Raw genomic sequence first — 17,305 nt, 5'->3', positions numbered from 1 at the left:
TGTATTTATACAATCAATGTGAAATCTGAGTTAGTTTTAATGACTCGCAGGTAGAAAGACACACATAAAGCACTTGCTTTATGGCTCTGTGTCTCCATCTGTTTTCAGTTTTTATCATAGCCAAGCTAAAGGAGCTCAGTTCACTCAGATATGAGGTTGAAAATGGAAGGAATTTCAAAATGGCTTTTACGGCCAGAATGGGAAACTTTCTGGCAACATATATACTGTTATATATATGTAACTACAGTATACATGTGTATGTATAATCCATGTAATTATATATAATCTATATATGTAACTGCTCAGGATAATTGTGCCAATCCCGGAAAAAGCATTGCTCTCTATGGGGTTTGAACTCGTAACCAGCCACCTTCTGAAGGTTGAGATTTATTTTCTATGCATCTTGACAGAAAAGGCAAACAAATTTACGGACAACAGCCTATAATAATATAGACGAAGTTAAGTATACGACCATTTATTGATAATTTTCTATGGCACGCCTGACGATCTCTTATGGGACACTCGTGTACCTCGGTGCACTGGTTGAAAATCACTGAGCAGGGTCACTCTTAACATACTTTCCAATAAATGCATATATCTCTTTTGCACATATGAAATGTTATTTGTAGAGGTATATAAATATTGCATATTAGTAATGGAACATTACTTAAACTCTGCAGTCTTCAAGAAAATATTTCTGGTTACACTAACTAGCTGATGCGTGTCAAATGCATTAGGGATTGACAGCAAGGGATAGCCAGACAGTATGGTAGCTCTATTTTTCAATTAAGCTACTTTAGTTGACAGCGCAGTTCATGACTTGCTGCCGTACTTAAGCGAGAGCATTACTTCAAATACTTCATATTAAATAGAGAGTTTTAATGGATTTGAGGGTAATAAAACGTGATACGCATTTGAACAATAGAGCCACTCGGTTATTATTCAAATTAGCATGCATTTGTATTGTGTGAAACTTAATCGAGCTCTCCAACGATTGGTGAGAGCGTTGCTACAGCTCACGGCAGCACTCAGGCTTTGACAGCGGAAGCGACAAGATGGACACAAGTGCGAGACTGAGTGCAAATCTACAGAGAGCCTACACTGAATACAAGACGCACGGTCATACCCCCGTAGTCAACAGCAATTTGTAAGTACTTGGTGAACAGGCTGAATTTATTTTACTTCTTATTTTTCTGATGAACCGTATTATTAATACTCACTTTATTAAAAAAAAAAAAAGTTTTCAAATTCATTTTATGTTTTTATGTTCGAATTCTAGCAGAGTTTTTGTTAGTTAAGTGAGGAAGAAATAAAAAGTTCTGCTAATGGTCATTTGGTAAAAATTACATTCATAATTGCTCATGTTCTGAACCTAACTTACCGGTAGTTCTTTGATCTGGTTGGGAGAACAGCTGAATCAAACACAAATGATTTGAAAACATTTTGGCTGATGTCTAGTGAAGAACTATTAGTCATCTGCGAAGTTCTATAGCACATCCTTCCTGCTAGGGATGAATATACCTAGATGCAGTCTATCAACTTGGTTTCTGGCTATCACAAATGTTTGCAAAAAACAAATCCACCTCACTTCTTATGCAGATTACACTCACATTTTTAAATAAAACTTCATCATTAAATCAGAATCATGCATCCAAATTTTTCATGACAAACAATCTTCTCACCGTGTTATTTTTTTGTATTTTTTGCACATTTTGTCTTATGCCATCCAGTTTATTCGCATTGTAGTCAAATTTCTTAACCTGTTTCGCTAGCCAAAAATGTTACTTGTAGATAAGACGATGTACTAGATTTACACTGGAGTAGTGCTTTAGTCTAACCCATACCGGTTGGCGGCTGGCATGCGCTGACACAAAACAGTTTTGCTGTGCTGCCTGTCAATCTAATATATTATTTATAGTCTACTAGGGTGCAAGTGAAAACGTCTATCCTTTCTGCCCAGTGCATTATGCCTGGTTAATAACATATTCATCAAACATCGACTAAAATTTACATTGAATGAACTCACTGAGCAAATTACAGGAAAACAAAAGTTTGCATAAGCAATGTTACACACACACTCGGTGATAGACCTATGAATAGCCGCGACACCGATAGCCATCAATTGCTTTAATGAACGATAATGTTGCAATTTCTCTTCAGCATGCATTTCGCTTCCTTCTAGTTCAGAGCCAATATAGATATTGGAGACGTTTGTAGAGAACATAACACCTGTATGTTCGATAGTAATTGAGTGTTCGGAGATGTATTCTTAGCTCAAGGAGTCATGCAGTTTAGGTTAATTTCTCTTTCAGCTACAGTAATTAATGGCTAGCATGGTTATGTACAGACTACACTTTGTGTTTTGGTTGTATTACTGGTAGGTCTAATGCTGTCATGTGGTACTGCGTGTAGTCGATAAATGAATGTAAATGAATAAAGTTAGATTAACTTTTATATGTTGCAGATCACAAACTCCTCTGCTGCCAGTACAATGCGAAGGAGGCCCTTACGTAGCAAAGACCTTCAATGTAAGTTTATATAAACTGCTCATCAGTATTGCACTTGTGTATAGCAAGTGAAAAACTGCTTTTAGAGGTTTTTATGGAGTTTTCATCAAGGTTTTTTGGCGGTCTTTCTCAAGGTTCTCCTAGTGGCCCTCTTAGAGGTTCTACTGGTGGTTTGTTACGAGGTCCTTCTGAGGGTCCCTTTGTAAGTCCTGATGGCTGCTTTGGAGGTGCTCACGATGGTTCTTTTGGTTCTATTTTTTGGTCTCTTGGAAGTTGTTCGGTTATTTCTTTAAAGAACCTACTAGTGGTATGATTGGATGCTGTTTTAATGACCTTTTTAAGGTCATTTTGAGGATCCTTCTGCTGGTTCTTGCGGAGGTCTTAATGATAGTTCTTTTAAGATTCTTCTGAAGGTCCTTTTAGAGATTTTTTTTCAAAGTTCTTCTGGTGGCTTATCTGGTGGTTCAACCAGAGCTAAAGACAACGATTGCAACAATTTTTAATGACTAAATATATAACCGTAGAATTTAAATTAACGGTGGCTCCACCATTTTATGAAAATCTTTTTTCCCAATTTTCTTAGTTAAAAGATCTGGAGGGAAAATGTGGTATTAGCAAACCTAAAATAAAATCGATTGTCGTCTTTGGCACAAGTATGAGTAATATCACCAATAGAAGTATAGAGGTAACATTCAAAGTAAAAATGAAAACGCACTAGGTGATATTTAGCGCGATATCGCGCTGCGTGGCGCTAATCTGCGCTAGAACTCGCTCAGCGAGCTCATGCAGAGCGATAACGCTAGACTTTCTCTACATAACTTTATCGCCAGCGAGATGCAATTTGATTGGTTGGTTTTTCCCAGAAGGCAATTTTATGGCGGGCAATTATTTCTTATCGACGTTTACCAACGTACAGTAGCAATAATTTGCTACTTTATTACGATTGAAACATCATCAGAACAAACACTGAATTATTCATAAATTTAATAAAAGCACTCCCATTCCTGTACACCATAACAAACGAAAATTACAAAAAATCCAAGTTGAAAACCAACATCTGGAGTCAATCACTGCACAGGTTGACCATCTTGATAATGGTAAATATTTAATATTATAATATATAAAAAACTACTACAAAATAAAATATGTGTAAAAATCGTAAAATATTACAGTTAAAAATACAAGAATTGTTTTTTCTTATGTCTTCTTGTAGTGTAAAATCCGTGAAAGTGAGATAGGCTTAGTAACAAAAGCGGAAGTTGTTTATGCTGTTGCCTAGACGGCCCCATATTGACTTACCTAAATTTATTAACAACTCCGAAGAATTTTACAGAATTTTATTGGCAGCTTGTGAGCGTACCCATTATATCGTTTGCTAGTGACTTGCTCAAGTGTGTTTAGGCACACGCCAGCGATATCTTCGCCCTCATGACGCTCGCGATAAAATCGCCTAGTTTGTTTAGACCTTAAGAAAATTGTCTGGGAGCGAGCTGCAGAGTCTCAGTTGTAGAATATAGTTCTAGAGTTGAACCATAAAGTTATATCCAACTTTTTTTGGGCTATATTTAGTTGTGTTATAGAGTTTCAAGAAAAATAAGAAAACTGTATAAAATCGTATAAGTTTGATGAGATACAAGTAAAAATATATCATACCAAACCTTAAGTATGTTTTCTACTCACAAACCTATTTATGAGAACAAAAAACCTTTACAAATAATAACACCTGTCAATTTCAAGTTTGTAGTGGAAAACAACGCAACGGACTAGCTTAGCTAAGTTCAACGAGGCCCAATCATCTAATTACTCATTAGATTATTACTCTAAAATCTGCTTTTATAAATAAGTGGTGAAGCGCAGCTCAATAACCTGGATGTCTATTATGCCATATAACCAGGCCTTAATGCGAACTTGTCAGGGTGAGTGCGCCATTCTGCTGCGCGGCAAGGTATCGCATTAGCGCACTATTGTATGCAATAATAGCATATTATTTCAGTAGTTAATGGTGACAGAAGATTTGTAACTAGGATTATGTTTGCAATGCAATCAAATCGCACTTAGCGAATGTCGTCTGCAAACTTACTAAAAGCTTGATTCACACCGCCATATTAACTGTTTTGTAATATATGTTAAGGAGAACTTCGGTTCTAATACTCATGTACATTGCTAGAATAAGTCTTGCAAGATCAACTTCAAGCTTTCCATGGTGTCAATCGGTTGTATTGCCATGGCTCAACAGTTCTTGACAAAAGGTTTTGATATATTTGCAGTTGCTACAAAAAGTGTTAACTTATGCTGAACAACTTTTATTTATGGACACCTACAAGTAACTTACAGAAATTACTTTGAAATGCTTTGAAAGTTGACAGTGTTGGTCAGCTAAAATTAAAACAGTCGCTTGCAATGTAAAAACATGCTCAAGTAAAATTCAGCAATACACATTTGAAAAATGAAAAAAGAACGAAGGAAGAACGAAAATAAGACCTTAAATATAAAACACCTTTTCATTTTCTCTCCATTATTCGAAAACACGAAAATACATTTCATGGATTAGATGTCGGGTGTCTGCCATAACATTGAAAGTTGGATCCTTTGAAAGGTTCCTACATCCTCGTCTTAAACATCCTTAAACATCCTCGTCTTAAAGTTTCTGAAGTGTTTTGATCTACAGGTTATTCATTTGGATTTCTCTAGTCATGATTGTTTTTAGACTTGATTTAAATACCTTTTGAAATTGCTTCTTCTTGCATCATGCTCATGTTTTTACTGGACAAACTTTAGTGCCGTTTGTAGGAGATTTCAGAAGAATATTTGTCCAAATTTTTACGGCTTGATTATATTAAAGATTGCGAAGAACTGCTATGCAATCACGCGCAATATTAATTTTTGTTGCATATTGGTTAATCTGCGAAACTAATTTATCATACGAGGCGCACCTCCTACAGTATATAGGCTTTAATCAACCCAATCACAATTTGCTCTGTTTCTTTTCTATCTTTTCTCTTTCTCTCCTTTTCCTCTTAATAGATACGTCCAGGAATGCTCTGTGGTTTATGCAGTGGCCTCATGGCACACCATTTAAAACTTATGATATGCTCTGTAGTGTTATGATATTAACTGTAGTGTTATGATATTAACTGTAGTGTTATGATATTTACTGTAGTGTTATGATATTAACTGTAGTGTTATGATATTAACTGTAGTGTTATGATATTAACTGTAGTGTTATGATATTAACTGTAGTGTTATGATATTAACTGTAGTGTTATGATATTAACTGTAATGTTATGATATTAACTGTAGTGCACCATGAGAAACCTCAAACTAGGGAATGAGCATAATTTCTGTTTTTCCTGTCTTATTGTCATGTGAGTTCATTCATCGTGTTCTTTATCACAACTGTGTCAGCCATTTATGAAAAAGTAAAATGAACATTTCTTTTGCTAATAATAGCTTGTCCTACCAATTGCGTTTGGCAGAACCAAATTTGGCCATTTCCAGATTTGACTGCTTCTCTTAATAATAGCTTGTCCTACCAATTGCGTTTGGCAGAACCAAATTTGGCCATTTCCAGATTTGACTGCTTCTCTTAAACAAGGCAACGTAGCTTTAGATGTCAGAAGCTTTGGTTACTTGCATTGACGCTATCTATTGTAGTTAGCATTTTGCCTAGTCTTTCACAATTTTCTAATTTCTACAGGAGTCTACTGTGCTTCCTGGACTATCTTTCTATTTCTTTATCTCTATGAATTTGGTACAGTATAATTCAAACATATCACCTTCAGTTATATCAAAAATGCATTATAGGTGCCATCGTATATTGATAAACACTAGGCCAATTGAACAACTGCAATTTTATCAAAACAATTGCATATGTTTTGATTTTTGTATTTCACAACAGTTTTAAAAACATTTTAAGGTTTTATTTTGGATTTTTTATATTTTATGTTTCAATATGCTTTTTATCGGCGCAAAGCAAGTTTTTGCATAATAGCTAGCTTTGGCCAATCGATACTAATCTTTCAAGATGTCAGCTTCCAGCCAGCCAAAAATAGATACAGGAAAAGAGTTGACATTTAATGATGAAGGCTGTTGGTTATTTATTTGTGGTACTCATAGGAGGTACCACGAGAACGCTCAGAAGGAAAAGTCATGCCAAACTATACCGAGAATAAAACTCATCACAATTTGCATCGCCTGTTTGGATTAAGCAAAAACAAAAAATTACACTGGTTCAGCCAGTACAGAGTGAAACCTAAACATCTAACCAAGGATACATTGCAGCTTTGAGAGACATGGCTTTTCAACGTTTATACAAATTATTTTAAATAGTTCAACTTTTTTGTCAGCCTTTTTTTGCGGCAGCCACTGCTGGTGTCGCAGACTGATGCGTTAGATGCCCACATACAATGTACAAATGTCAGTAATATTCATGTTCAATAATGTGATGGTCTAGTAGCAAGCTTATGACCGGAAATTACTATTGACGTCAAATGCGTAGGTTGTTTCTGAGTAGACCATAAGTTCATCAAAACATTCTATGAATTTTATGACATCACTGCTAGCAGCAGAACTGTTGATTATAAAAATGAATGACTAAAAGTTTGAAGTCTTACATTTTGCTAAGCTAAGACTAGGCTCAATAAGCAAATGCTACTAGCACTTTTGGATAGTCATTTGCACTAATACAAGCAATTCCATGAGATAGTAACCATCATGAAATTGCTGCCGCCTGTCCAAGTCAGCGTCCTCGGCGAGAACTCTCTGACAGCTGGAGACAATAGAAAGAGCCAGACATAGCGAGTGTCAACAACCATATTCAAATCTCTTTTCAATGAAACTTATAGATTTTTCAGCAGGTAGATAGCCTGTGATATATATCAAGCAAAGAAGTAAAGTAAAGCTTTTCAGATAAACAATGGGATCATTCAAGGTCGATAGATAATAAAAGGAGTAATCTAGTCTGGCAGCTTTCTCTCTTCACGTATAGTTGCTTCCATGACCTACACTTGAGAGCTTTACGACCAACCAAATAACCCTCTGATGATCTGCATTTACACAAGTTTTAGCTCGTCTGCGTAAACTAGAAGCTTAAGCTACAGAACAGAATTTTACTAACTTGTAAAGGTGCTTTCTGATTTTCTGTGCATGGTTGTATGTGAGTGGTGTATCCATGGAAGTATGCGAGTGGTGTATCCATGAAGGTATGCAAGTGATGTATCCATGAAGGCATGCGAGTGGTGTATCCATGAAGGTATGCGAGGGATGTATCCATGAAGGTATGCGAGTGGTGTATCCATGGAGGTATGCGAGTGATGTATCCATGGAGATATGTGAGTGGAGTATCCATAGCGGTACGTGAGTGATGTATCCATGAAGGTATGCAAGTGATGTATTCATGAAGGTATGCGAGTGGTGTATTCATTGGGGTATGCGAGTGATGTATGCATGGGATATGCGAATGGTGTATTCATGAAGGTATGCGACAGTACGGTGATGTATTCATGGAAGTATGTGAGTGGTGTATCCATGATTGACCGCGTTGGATGAATGCTAAAAATGGTTCTGTTGGGTTTTTCGTAAGCCATCATTGTTAAGGAGGAGGTAGATAACCTAATTTTACTGGTCCTCATCACCCCTAACGGATGCTTATAGTGTAACCCCATTACAAGTTCATAGAAACTTTGTCCAGAGAAAGACTCTACTATGTTGTTTTCTACTTTAACGGATCAGCTGTCGGTCATGACCACATCTTTTAGACACGCACTGACACTGTTTTGCTAATGAAACCTGCTATAAATCCAATACAAATAGGCCAATACAATAGAAAAAATAATTTCTATTTGCCAAGTGTCTGGTATCGAGCTGCTCTGAATACGGTTGATAACCAAGTTTATGTAAATGCACTTTAATGCAAACACTTCATTACAATGGTAACTAAGAAATAAAATATATCGGAAATACTGTGTATTTACTGGAGACAAACCTTCTTATGATAAAAGTAATAACAAATGAGTTGTAAGTTTGATCAGGCTGTCAACAGACAGTAAGCGATTAAGACAATCCTTAGCAGGTGCTGTCAGGGTCCAAAAACCAACAGTCAACCAACTGACTTTTATAAACAATCAACATCTATAACTGAGATGATTTGAAAATTTAGCTTTCCAAAAAAGCCTACAACTGCACTTCAGAACCAAATATTGCATTAGATGGTTTGTCTTCAGCTACAATCATTTTAGAGATCAATGGAGTATTTTAATTTGTTACCCAAAGTTAAGAGTGTTACCCAGTAACAGATATAATCAAAAATTGTCACTAAATACTTTTTAATGATGAACTTACACAAATCTTTTGCAGATTTTGTCAGAAAGTATCCGTAATTTTTATCATTTACGATTGTTTTTGATGTTTGATGGGATCTGAATGCCATGTTTCTAGATTAAATTCTATAAAACTTGTTGCTGATTAATGTACTTGTGAAAAAGAAAAACATTTGAGAAATGACGTCATTGGTTGTTATCGTTGCGATAGTTAATATCGGCTACTGGGTTCAAGTTGAAACGTTACGCATCTCTATATTGTTTGTCTCTTTACAATTGTAGACGTCATAATCGCACTTTCCATTCATCTGAGCGTTTTAATCGCTTTCAAGTTTTATTGATTTCGATTTTAAAACATCCTGACAATCAGATCACTTCAACCATAAAAAAGCAATAGCAAATGATAGAAAAAATACTTATAGTTTGTGATATATATACAAAACATTGGTGTAAGTTCACCTTTAATGAGGTTAGATGTTTTAGCCAAAACTACTTTTTATAGATGAAATAAATTAGAGATATATGTATTGTAGGCTGAGAAGCCTTCCCTAACATTGCCAGATATCTCGAGACCTGGATCGAGCTACCACCTACCTCCACCGCTTGTGAGATATGATCAAACTGGAAGTGCACGGCGATTGGCAAGATCTGAAGAGGTCAGAGGAAGCAGAGATTGTGATGACCTGGTTTATGAATATCAAGTAGATGATGCTGCTGGTATCCCTTCTCTTGCATTCTTCAAAAAATCGTATTCGCTTCCAACGTAAGGAAAGACACTTTTCCAAAAAAGTAGCATATTCCATTGTTGAAAATAAAACTTGCAAGTTCGAACCAAAAGATAAGCTATTCAGTTGCTATTTTTAAAGCTATCTCTGCTTTATCGACCACACAGTACACTTAAAAATGTCAAATCGTCTATTACTTGGCTGAGTAAAGTTACCGATTTTGGATCACTTTTTTAGACACAAGCACATGTCACCTGCTGTCACAAGCAGCTCAATGATATATATAATCAAGTTGTCTATTTGAGAGGGTAAATCATGTATTACAGATATGTATCCTAGATTACACATGTCACTCAGTGACACACACCATAGGCAAATTTAAGGATACTTGTAGCCAAGTTTAATCACTGCTAACCCTGTAAAGCACCTACCACTTATTGATGGCATTAGAAATCATACAATTTTATGATCTAATGCAAAATAGACTACACAGTAAAAATGAAACCTGCTAAAATGTTTGATTCTGAAACTATGCACTAAGATTCAAAGTCCCTTCTTCATTTTAGTCACTCTATACTTGTATTCTACTTAACAGAAATAGGAATGGCCGGGCTGGAGCTTGCTGGAGACACATTCAGCAGTGTACAGCTCAAGGGGGAAGCAACTTACTCTATGTTGACGGTAAGACAACAAGCCATTTTAATGATTGGTACATGAGAGGAATATCATTGACAGCTATGCCTTAATTCAATAAACAGTAAGATTGTTATATCTACTGGTTCACTTTTTGATTGACAGGAAATGTCAAATCGACTGACTGCAGTAAGTATCCGCCATTTGGTCTGATAAAATCAAACACAAAGTTAAACCACTTGGGTCAACGACTTATCGCTAAGGGCCAGCTGCCAACCTACAACTCTAAAGCGAAAAGTGGATTTGAATACTGGTACAAGGAGCCGAAGGCAAATATAACGGGTGAGGAGATGCTTGTAACTACTTGGCTTATTCTTAATCTTGACTCTTTCACTGCATTTCCATGCTTCAAATGGGCTCGGAGTTACTTCCACTTCAAACCATAGAAACAATAAATCCGAAGGCTCTATTTTTCTTTGCTAAATTTGTGTGAAAGCATTCGCTGTGAGAGTGCTTCGACGTAATAGAAACCTCCCTACTGATGGATAGAAATTGGTAATTCTAGGCTAAGCTCTCCCCAGTGGAGGTAAATAAATTTCAGTGCACAACCAAGTAGATTTTTGCTACGGAAACATTTTTTTGCTATTCGCTACTGTTTCTGTTTGACTTTTAGCCTTTACATTATCATTTACAAAGAATGTGTTGCTTGTACGAGGATGACAAAATAATTACATTTTAATGCAACTTTGTGTAATTGGCTATGCTTTAATTGAAAAGTGACTGTAACCTGACAGCGAGTCTACTTTAACAAGTTTTGTTTAGAGGATACATCAACAATCTTGGAAAGATCTATAGTGCAGCTTCGAATCTTTGAAGCGGTAGGGTGCAAATTTGTTGGAAGCGGGCAACTCCGAACTCATTTGAAGCGAGGAAATGCAGTGTTTGTCTTTCTGCATGAGCCAATCTAAAGTGTAAATAGTGTTTCATAGATCAAGACATATAGGGTTTGTTGTATTGATTAACATTCAGTATGTTTATAAACGTAAATATAGAAAGCAGAAACTGATGTCAAGAGCACACAACTGCCCGCTGACATCAATTTATATTGCAGAGCCTCCTCCAGCAGCTGTAAGAACTATTAGCGGACACCAGTATAAACTCAAAGGAAAATAATTCTGTATTTCCGTGATTCAAAGGCTAAACTAAAAACTGAGACTCCCTTTCTAAGCATTCTTTCTTCCTTCATGTTTGAACCTAATAATGCCAAAGATTTGGTGACGTACTTATATCTATTTTCCTTTTTATGATTTTTAAATGTTCTTTGTGATTATTTTAAATGTATGATGTATTATCTGTACGTCAGAATTTTTCAATAGAAACAACTTTTTAATCTCAAAGCAGTTGTGTTGTATTTTAGAAAAAAAAAATGTTCTGTTATTTTGTTCATCTTTCCTTTCTTTTGAACCTAATAGCAAACTACGATGACCATTCAGTGCCAGAGGTCAATAATAAATATACACTTATTTTGTTACACAGTAACTAATTATATAGTATAGAATTATTATAGTTTTTCATGTTAGTATTTATAATAATCCGTTGCTTCTCCATAGATTAATGGTGAATAATCCACCTGATTATTGCTCAAGCCCTTGTATTATAGAATCTGTCTACATTTACAGAACCTTGTTAATTGTTGTCTCCTCGTGTGCCTTTTATGCCCATTTTGCTTTTTCTTAATAAATTCTAGTTGCTTTCTCAACTCTTTTAACACAATTTAGTATCACCTTATAGAGCTGCATGCTATGAGCTTACGTAGTTGCAGTTAGACTGTGGTCCATAGTAACCCTAACATTTCTACATAGACGGTTTCAAATAGCTCAGCTGTTAGTCATACAATTTATGACTTCTGCAACTTTCAAATCTTTCCACAACTTATACAGCTTCGGAACTAAATTCCTTATAAGACCACTCAGGAACTTCTTATACATACTTTCTTAACCCTGCTGCTGTTTAAAATAGAAAGATGAAACTGAGAGCTTGTTACAATTCACCGAAGACATGGCAGGATATGATATAGTAAAAAAAATAACAACAAAAGGTTGATGAAATCTGAAAAAATATTGATCTAACAGGGTATTGATCTAACAGGGTATTGATCTAACAGGGTATTGATCAAACAGGGTATTGATCTAACAGGGTATTAATCTAACAGGGTATTGATCTAACAGGGTATTGATCTAACAGGGTATTAATCTAACAGGGTATTGATCTAACAGTGTATTGATCTAACAGTGTATTGATCTAACAGGGTATTGATCTAACAGGGTATTGATCCAACAGTGTATTGATCTAACAAGGTATTGATCCAACAGGGTATTGATCTAACAGGGTATTAATCTAACAGGGTATTGATCTAACAGGGTATTGATCTAACAGGGTATTGATCTAACAGGGTATTGATCTAACAGGGTATTGATCCAACAGGGTATTGATCTAACAGGGTATTAATCTAACAGGGTATTGATCTAACAGGGTATTGATCTAACAGGGTATTAATCTAACAGGGTATTGATCTAACAGTGTATTGATCTAACAGTGTATTGATCTAACAGGGTATTGATCTAACAGGGTATTGATCTAACAGTGTATTGATCCAACAGGTTATTGATCCAACAAGGTATTGATCCAACAGGGTATTGATCTAACAGGATATTGATCTAACAGGGTATTGATCTAACAGGGTATTGATCTAACAGGGTATTTATCTAACAGGGTATTAATCTAACAGGGTATTGATCTAACAGGGTATTGGCAAAACAGGGTACTGGTCCAACAGGGTATTGATCTAACAGGATATTGATCTAATAGGCTATTGATCTAACAGGGTATTGATCTAACAGGGTATTGATCTAACAGGGTATTGATCTAAACCAGACAATTTTAGGTTTGTTCATGTTAAATGACAAAATGAACGTTCTTAAGATAAGCGCAAACTGTGGCTGAGGTTACACTTCATCAGATAAGCTTGCAACTAGGATATAGTAATCGATTAGAACAAACTTTTCAGAATATTTTTCCAATCTTGGAGTAAAAAATTAATATTATCCAATGTTAACCATCCCTGGTATTAAGTTAATAAGCTTTAGCGGGTTAAAGCAAATGTAATGTCAGCTTCAATAACCAAACTTGTTTATTTAAAACAATTGTAGTAAAGGACAATTTTAATAAACTGATTATAGCAGAAAAAGTCCAAGCTCTCTGTTGTAGACAAGGCTTATGACAATTGAATAGTAAATAATATCAAGCAAAATGCGTTAAAATTTGGGAGAAACATCTGCATGTGGTTAAAGGAGATGAAAGATAAGAACTTTCTTACAGCTCTGCTTGGCTTGCAAATTAACAAAAGAATTGAGAGAACAAGTAACTTTTACCCAGTTAATAATATGAGACGACAAATGGAGTGCATATAAATTGTGTAAGGAACATATACCATAAGTATAACATTTCTACCATTTGTTGCTCAGAGATAATATGATACATTATTTGTTGAATAGACTAACAGCTTGAACTAGCTATCGTAGTGAACTATTGAAAAGGTTAACTAATACGCCATGCATTTGCTAAAAGGTTAACTAACACACCATGCATCTGCTAGGAGATTGACTAACACCATGCATTCGCTGAGATACTGAATATAATGCCATTTATTTGCCAAGAAATCTTGTAACAAAATATTGACTTGTCAAAATTTGACTAACAAGCCATGCATTTGCTAATGTATTATCTCGCCTCATGCATTTGCTGAGTGGTTAACTAATGTGCCATGCTAATTTACTGATAACTTAGCTTAAGTGTCATTTACATGTATTTCTTCAAGAATAAAGTAATACTGTACAGCCTTATAGAATAAAACATACTTGCTGAGAATTTAGCTAACCCACTATTTACAGTTCAGAATATAATGAATACACCACTTCACTTGCTTAAACAATATATAATGCATGTACTGGAAGGTTGACTAACACATTATTCACTCACTAAGAAGTGAACTGATACACTGTGTACTTGTTATGTAGTTGACTAATACACCATTTACTAGATGTAAAGATGACTAGGCATAATAATCTCGTCAAGAGACTACACCATGTAGCTCACTGTGATGCTACCTACTACCTACACTAGGTACTTGCTGAGTAAGTAACCAAAACGCCATTAATGATGTACTTACTGAGGAGTCACATAATACAAACTTTTTATTAAAAGATTAATTACAACAAAACTAATTCACCAAGGATTTAACTAACACACCATTTATTCACCAACTAAGCTGCACACCTACCTAAATGTTAATTAACACACCATGTATTTACTAAATACACTCCAAACCTACCTAAACATTAACTAACACACCGTTTATTAACCAAATACACCATAAACCTATCTAGATATTAAGTAATACACCATTTATTTATGATATTTGATGTAAACCTACCTAGATAACAACTAATATACTATTTATTAAGACCTTTAATGCTATCAATCTGTTAGACTACAGATAAATCTCTCATAACAAAAGCTACATGCTTCTTAAAGGTTGACTTGCAACAAAATTCACATTACAGTTATTTGGTATCAAAAGATTCACCATGTCTTACTCTGTTGTGTTGCAGGTGGAAAATATGTGGAAATGTGATTACAAGCTCTTAAAAGTTAAAAAACGAACAGTTAATCGCAGCCACACGAGACCGCCGTAGTTTGGATTCTCTTTTCAAAACGGCTCAAATGGGACGTAGTTGTACAAGATGGTTTCTGTTTACACTTTCATGCAACCTCATTCATCAAAATATTTTCACAAATATACTTCCTTGGTATTTAATAAAACCATGTCTATTGTTCTTACACGTCTGTTTTATCGTCATTGTAATGCTGTCACTTTTAGCACTGATATTTTATAACTTACCGTAAAAATTTGTTCAATTTTTTCAACTTTAGCCCGAAGGAGTACATATCATTGTCTGATAATCATGACGAGCCTGTTAGTCACCTGTGACAATCGAAAAGTGCTGCAGAAATTATTTGCGAAGTATTGGGTCACATGATCAGATTACGGCTCGCTGATTAGACCAAACCGAAACAAAACTGTAAAGTATCGAGCATCTATATCTGATACGGAGTCTTCGGTAAAACCCGAAGTGTTTCTCATAAACTAATGCTACGAGAAGTTTTATATAGAGCCTTTTATTGGCCTTTCAATTCACATGAGAACATCACGTGACAAAACAATAGCCAAATGTAATGACAACGTCAGAGAAATAAACTGATTCCAATCTACGGCGGCTTTTCGTTTTTGAGCTTTTAAGAGCTTGTAATCACATTTTCACATATTTCGCGCCTATAAGACAGCAAAGTAAGACATGGTGAATATTTTTGATACCAAATAACTGTAATGTGAATTTTGTTGTAAGTCAACCTTTAACCAAACTGACTGTTATAACAAATGGTGTAGTGATCTGGCTTTACACTCAATTTGCATTTCCTGCTTATGTTGATACTCGGCTCAATATTGTTGAAGTAAAATACCCAACAAAGGTTCATGATAACAAAGTAGTCATGATGAGGCAACTACATACAGCAGCATAATGAATCTCACCTGGAGAGATAAGGTCAAGAACACCGAAATCCTAAAATAAGTTGGCCTCTCATCTGTGGCGGACATTCTGATAGAAAAAAATCTAAGATGGCTGGGGCATGTGCGGAAGGTGGGGCATATGCGGAAGGTGGGGCATGTGCGCAAGGTGGGGCATGCGGGCAAGGTGGGGCATGCGCGCAAGGTGGGGCATGTGCGCAAGGTGGGGCATGTGCACAAATTAGGGCATGTGCACAAGGTGGGTCATGAGCTATTGCCAAAACAACTATTATATTCACAGCTCTATGAAGGAAAAAGAAACCACAGCGAACCCAGATTGAGATACAAAGATGTAGCGAAGCGTAACATGAAGTTGAAAAACTAGACACAAACAGACGGCAGAAGGCAAAAAGAGAGCTGCATGGAAGTCAGTGATAAGCCTAAACCATAAAATAATCATTATCGTTGGTAGTATGTCTTAAAGCGGATGCTGCCAGTGGCAACATCCGATCTAATCTAATCTAAAATTTTTCCACTATACCCTTCTAGAAAGAAGGAAAGGTGTGGGAACTCTTTTATTACAAAAATTCTTTACTAAAAACCTCTCAGGTCTCGAGTTGTTCTCGGCCAAAAAGAATTAAAAAACGCATTTGTCCGAATTGTTGGCACAAACAGACCTGCTTTCTGTCGAGTGTTGTGGTGCTTGATAGTATTTTTAAAATCAGGGACCGTAAAGTTCCTTTCCACTGCTTTTAAATGAAATGCACACCTAATATCTTTTCGCCGTTTAGCTAAACTCTCGATCCCTGTATTTGCTCTTATTTCTGTAAAACTGACTTGCCTCTTTAGTTTAAAAATAATCCTTAAAGCGGTGTTCTGTATTTTCTCAAATCTTTTGATATCTATTTTCATAAAAGGGTCCCATACCGTGCAACCGTACTCTAAAAGTGGCCTCACCAAAGGAAAATAAGCAATCTGCCGAGTTTTTGTGTCAGCATGCTTTAAAACTCTCCTTAGCATATGTAATGTTCTATTAGCTTTGCTTATTATTTTTACATAGTGAATTTCCCATTTCAGGCTATTTTGCAACTCAATGCCAAGATATGGATGTGAATCAACATTGTCTAAACGTTGGTCACATAAAAAATAACTTGCTTTTGAATTCGACTCTCCAACTGAAAGAACAGCACATTTAGAAACATTAAAAGTCAATTGCCACTCATTAGAATACTTTTGAAGTACCCTAAGGTCTTGTTGCAATACCGCTTTGTTAACGCGGGAATTAAATAAAAGAGTATCGTCAGCAAACAGTCGGCATTCTGACACCATAAGGTCTGGCAAGTCATTAACGTACAATAAAAAAAGAAGGGGTCCCATAACTGACCCTTGGGGCACTCCTGAGTTAATTGGACAAAATGGAGAGTTGGCATCTTCCACGGAAACAAATTGCCTTCGGTTAGATAAAAAATCCCCTATCCAAAAAATAAGTTTTTTATT

The 17,305-nt window shown here is 35.8% G+C and overlaps 1 protein-coding gene across 1 annotated transcript; it reads left to right on the top strand.

The window, feature by feature from the left end:
• Positions 1-812: 812 nt before the first annotated feature.
• Positions 813-11,941, top strand: LOC137400013 (uncharacterized). The gene is made up of 6 exons (XM_068086312.1): positions 813-1,147; positions 2,465-2,528; positions 9,358-9,587; positions 10,145-10,230; positions 10,348-10,524; positions 11,294-11,941. The coding sequence occupies exons 1-6, from the start codon at positions 1,056-1,058 to the stop codon at positions 11,353-11,355; spliced, it is 711 nt and encodes a 236-aa protein (XP_067942413.1). The 5' UTR covers positions 813-1,055; the 3' UTR covers positions 11,356-11,941.
• Positions 11,942-17,305: the final 5,364 nt, after the last annotated feature.

This window comes from Watersipora subatra, chromosome 7 (genome assembly GCF_963576615.1).
Source record: "Watersipora subatra chromosome 7, tzWatSuba1.1, whole genome shotgun sequence".
Classification (NCBI taxonomy): domain Eukaryota; kingdom Metazoa; phylum Bryozoa; class Gymnolaemata; order Cheilostomatida; family Watersiporidae; genus Watersipora; species Watersipora subatra.
Note: the sequence above shows the minus strand (reverse complement) of the source record. Positions and strands in the feature narration are given on the sequence as shown.

Bases quoted from the DNA above. Each gene is read 5' to 3' on its own strand.
- LOC137400013 (XM_068086312.1), top strand. From the start codon at position 1,056: ATGGACACAAGTGCGAGACTGAGTGCAAATCTACAGAGAGCCTACACT. The intron at 1,148-2,464 runs GTAAGTACTTGG...TATATGTTGCAG, and splicing joins CCCGTAGTCAACAGCAATTT to ATCACAAACTCCTCTGCTGC. The intron at 2,529-9,357 runs GTAAGTTTATAT...TATGTATTGTAG, and splicing joins ACGTAGCAAAGACCTTCAAT to GCTGAGAAGCCTTCCCTAAC.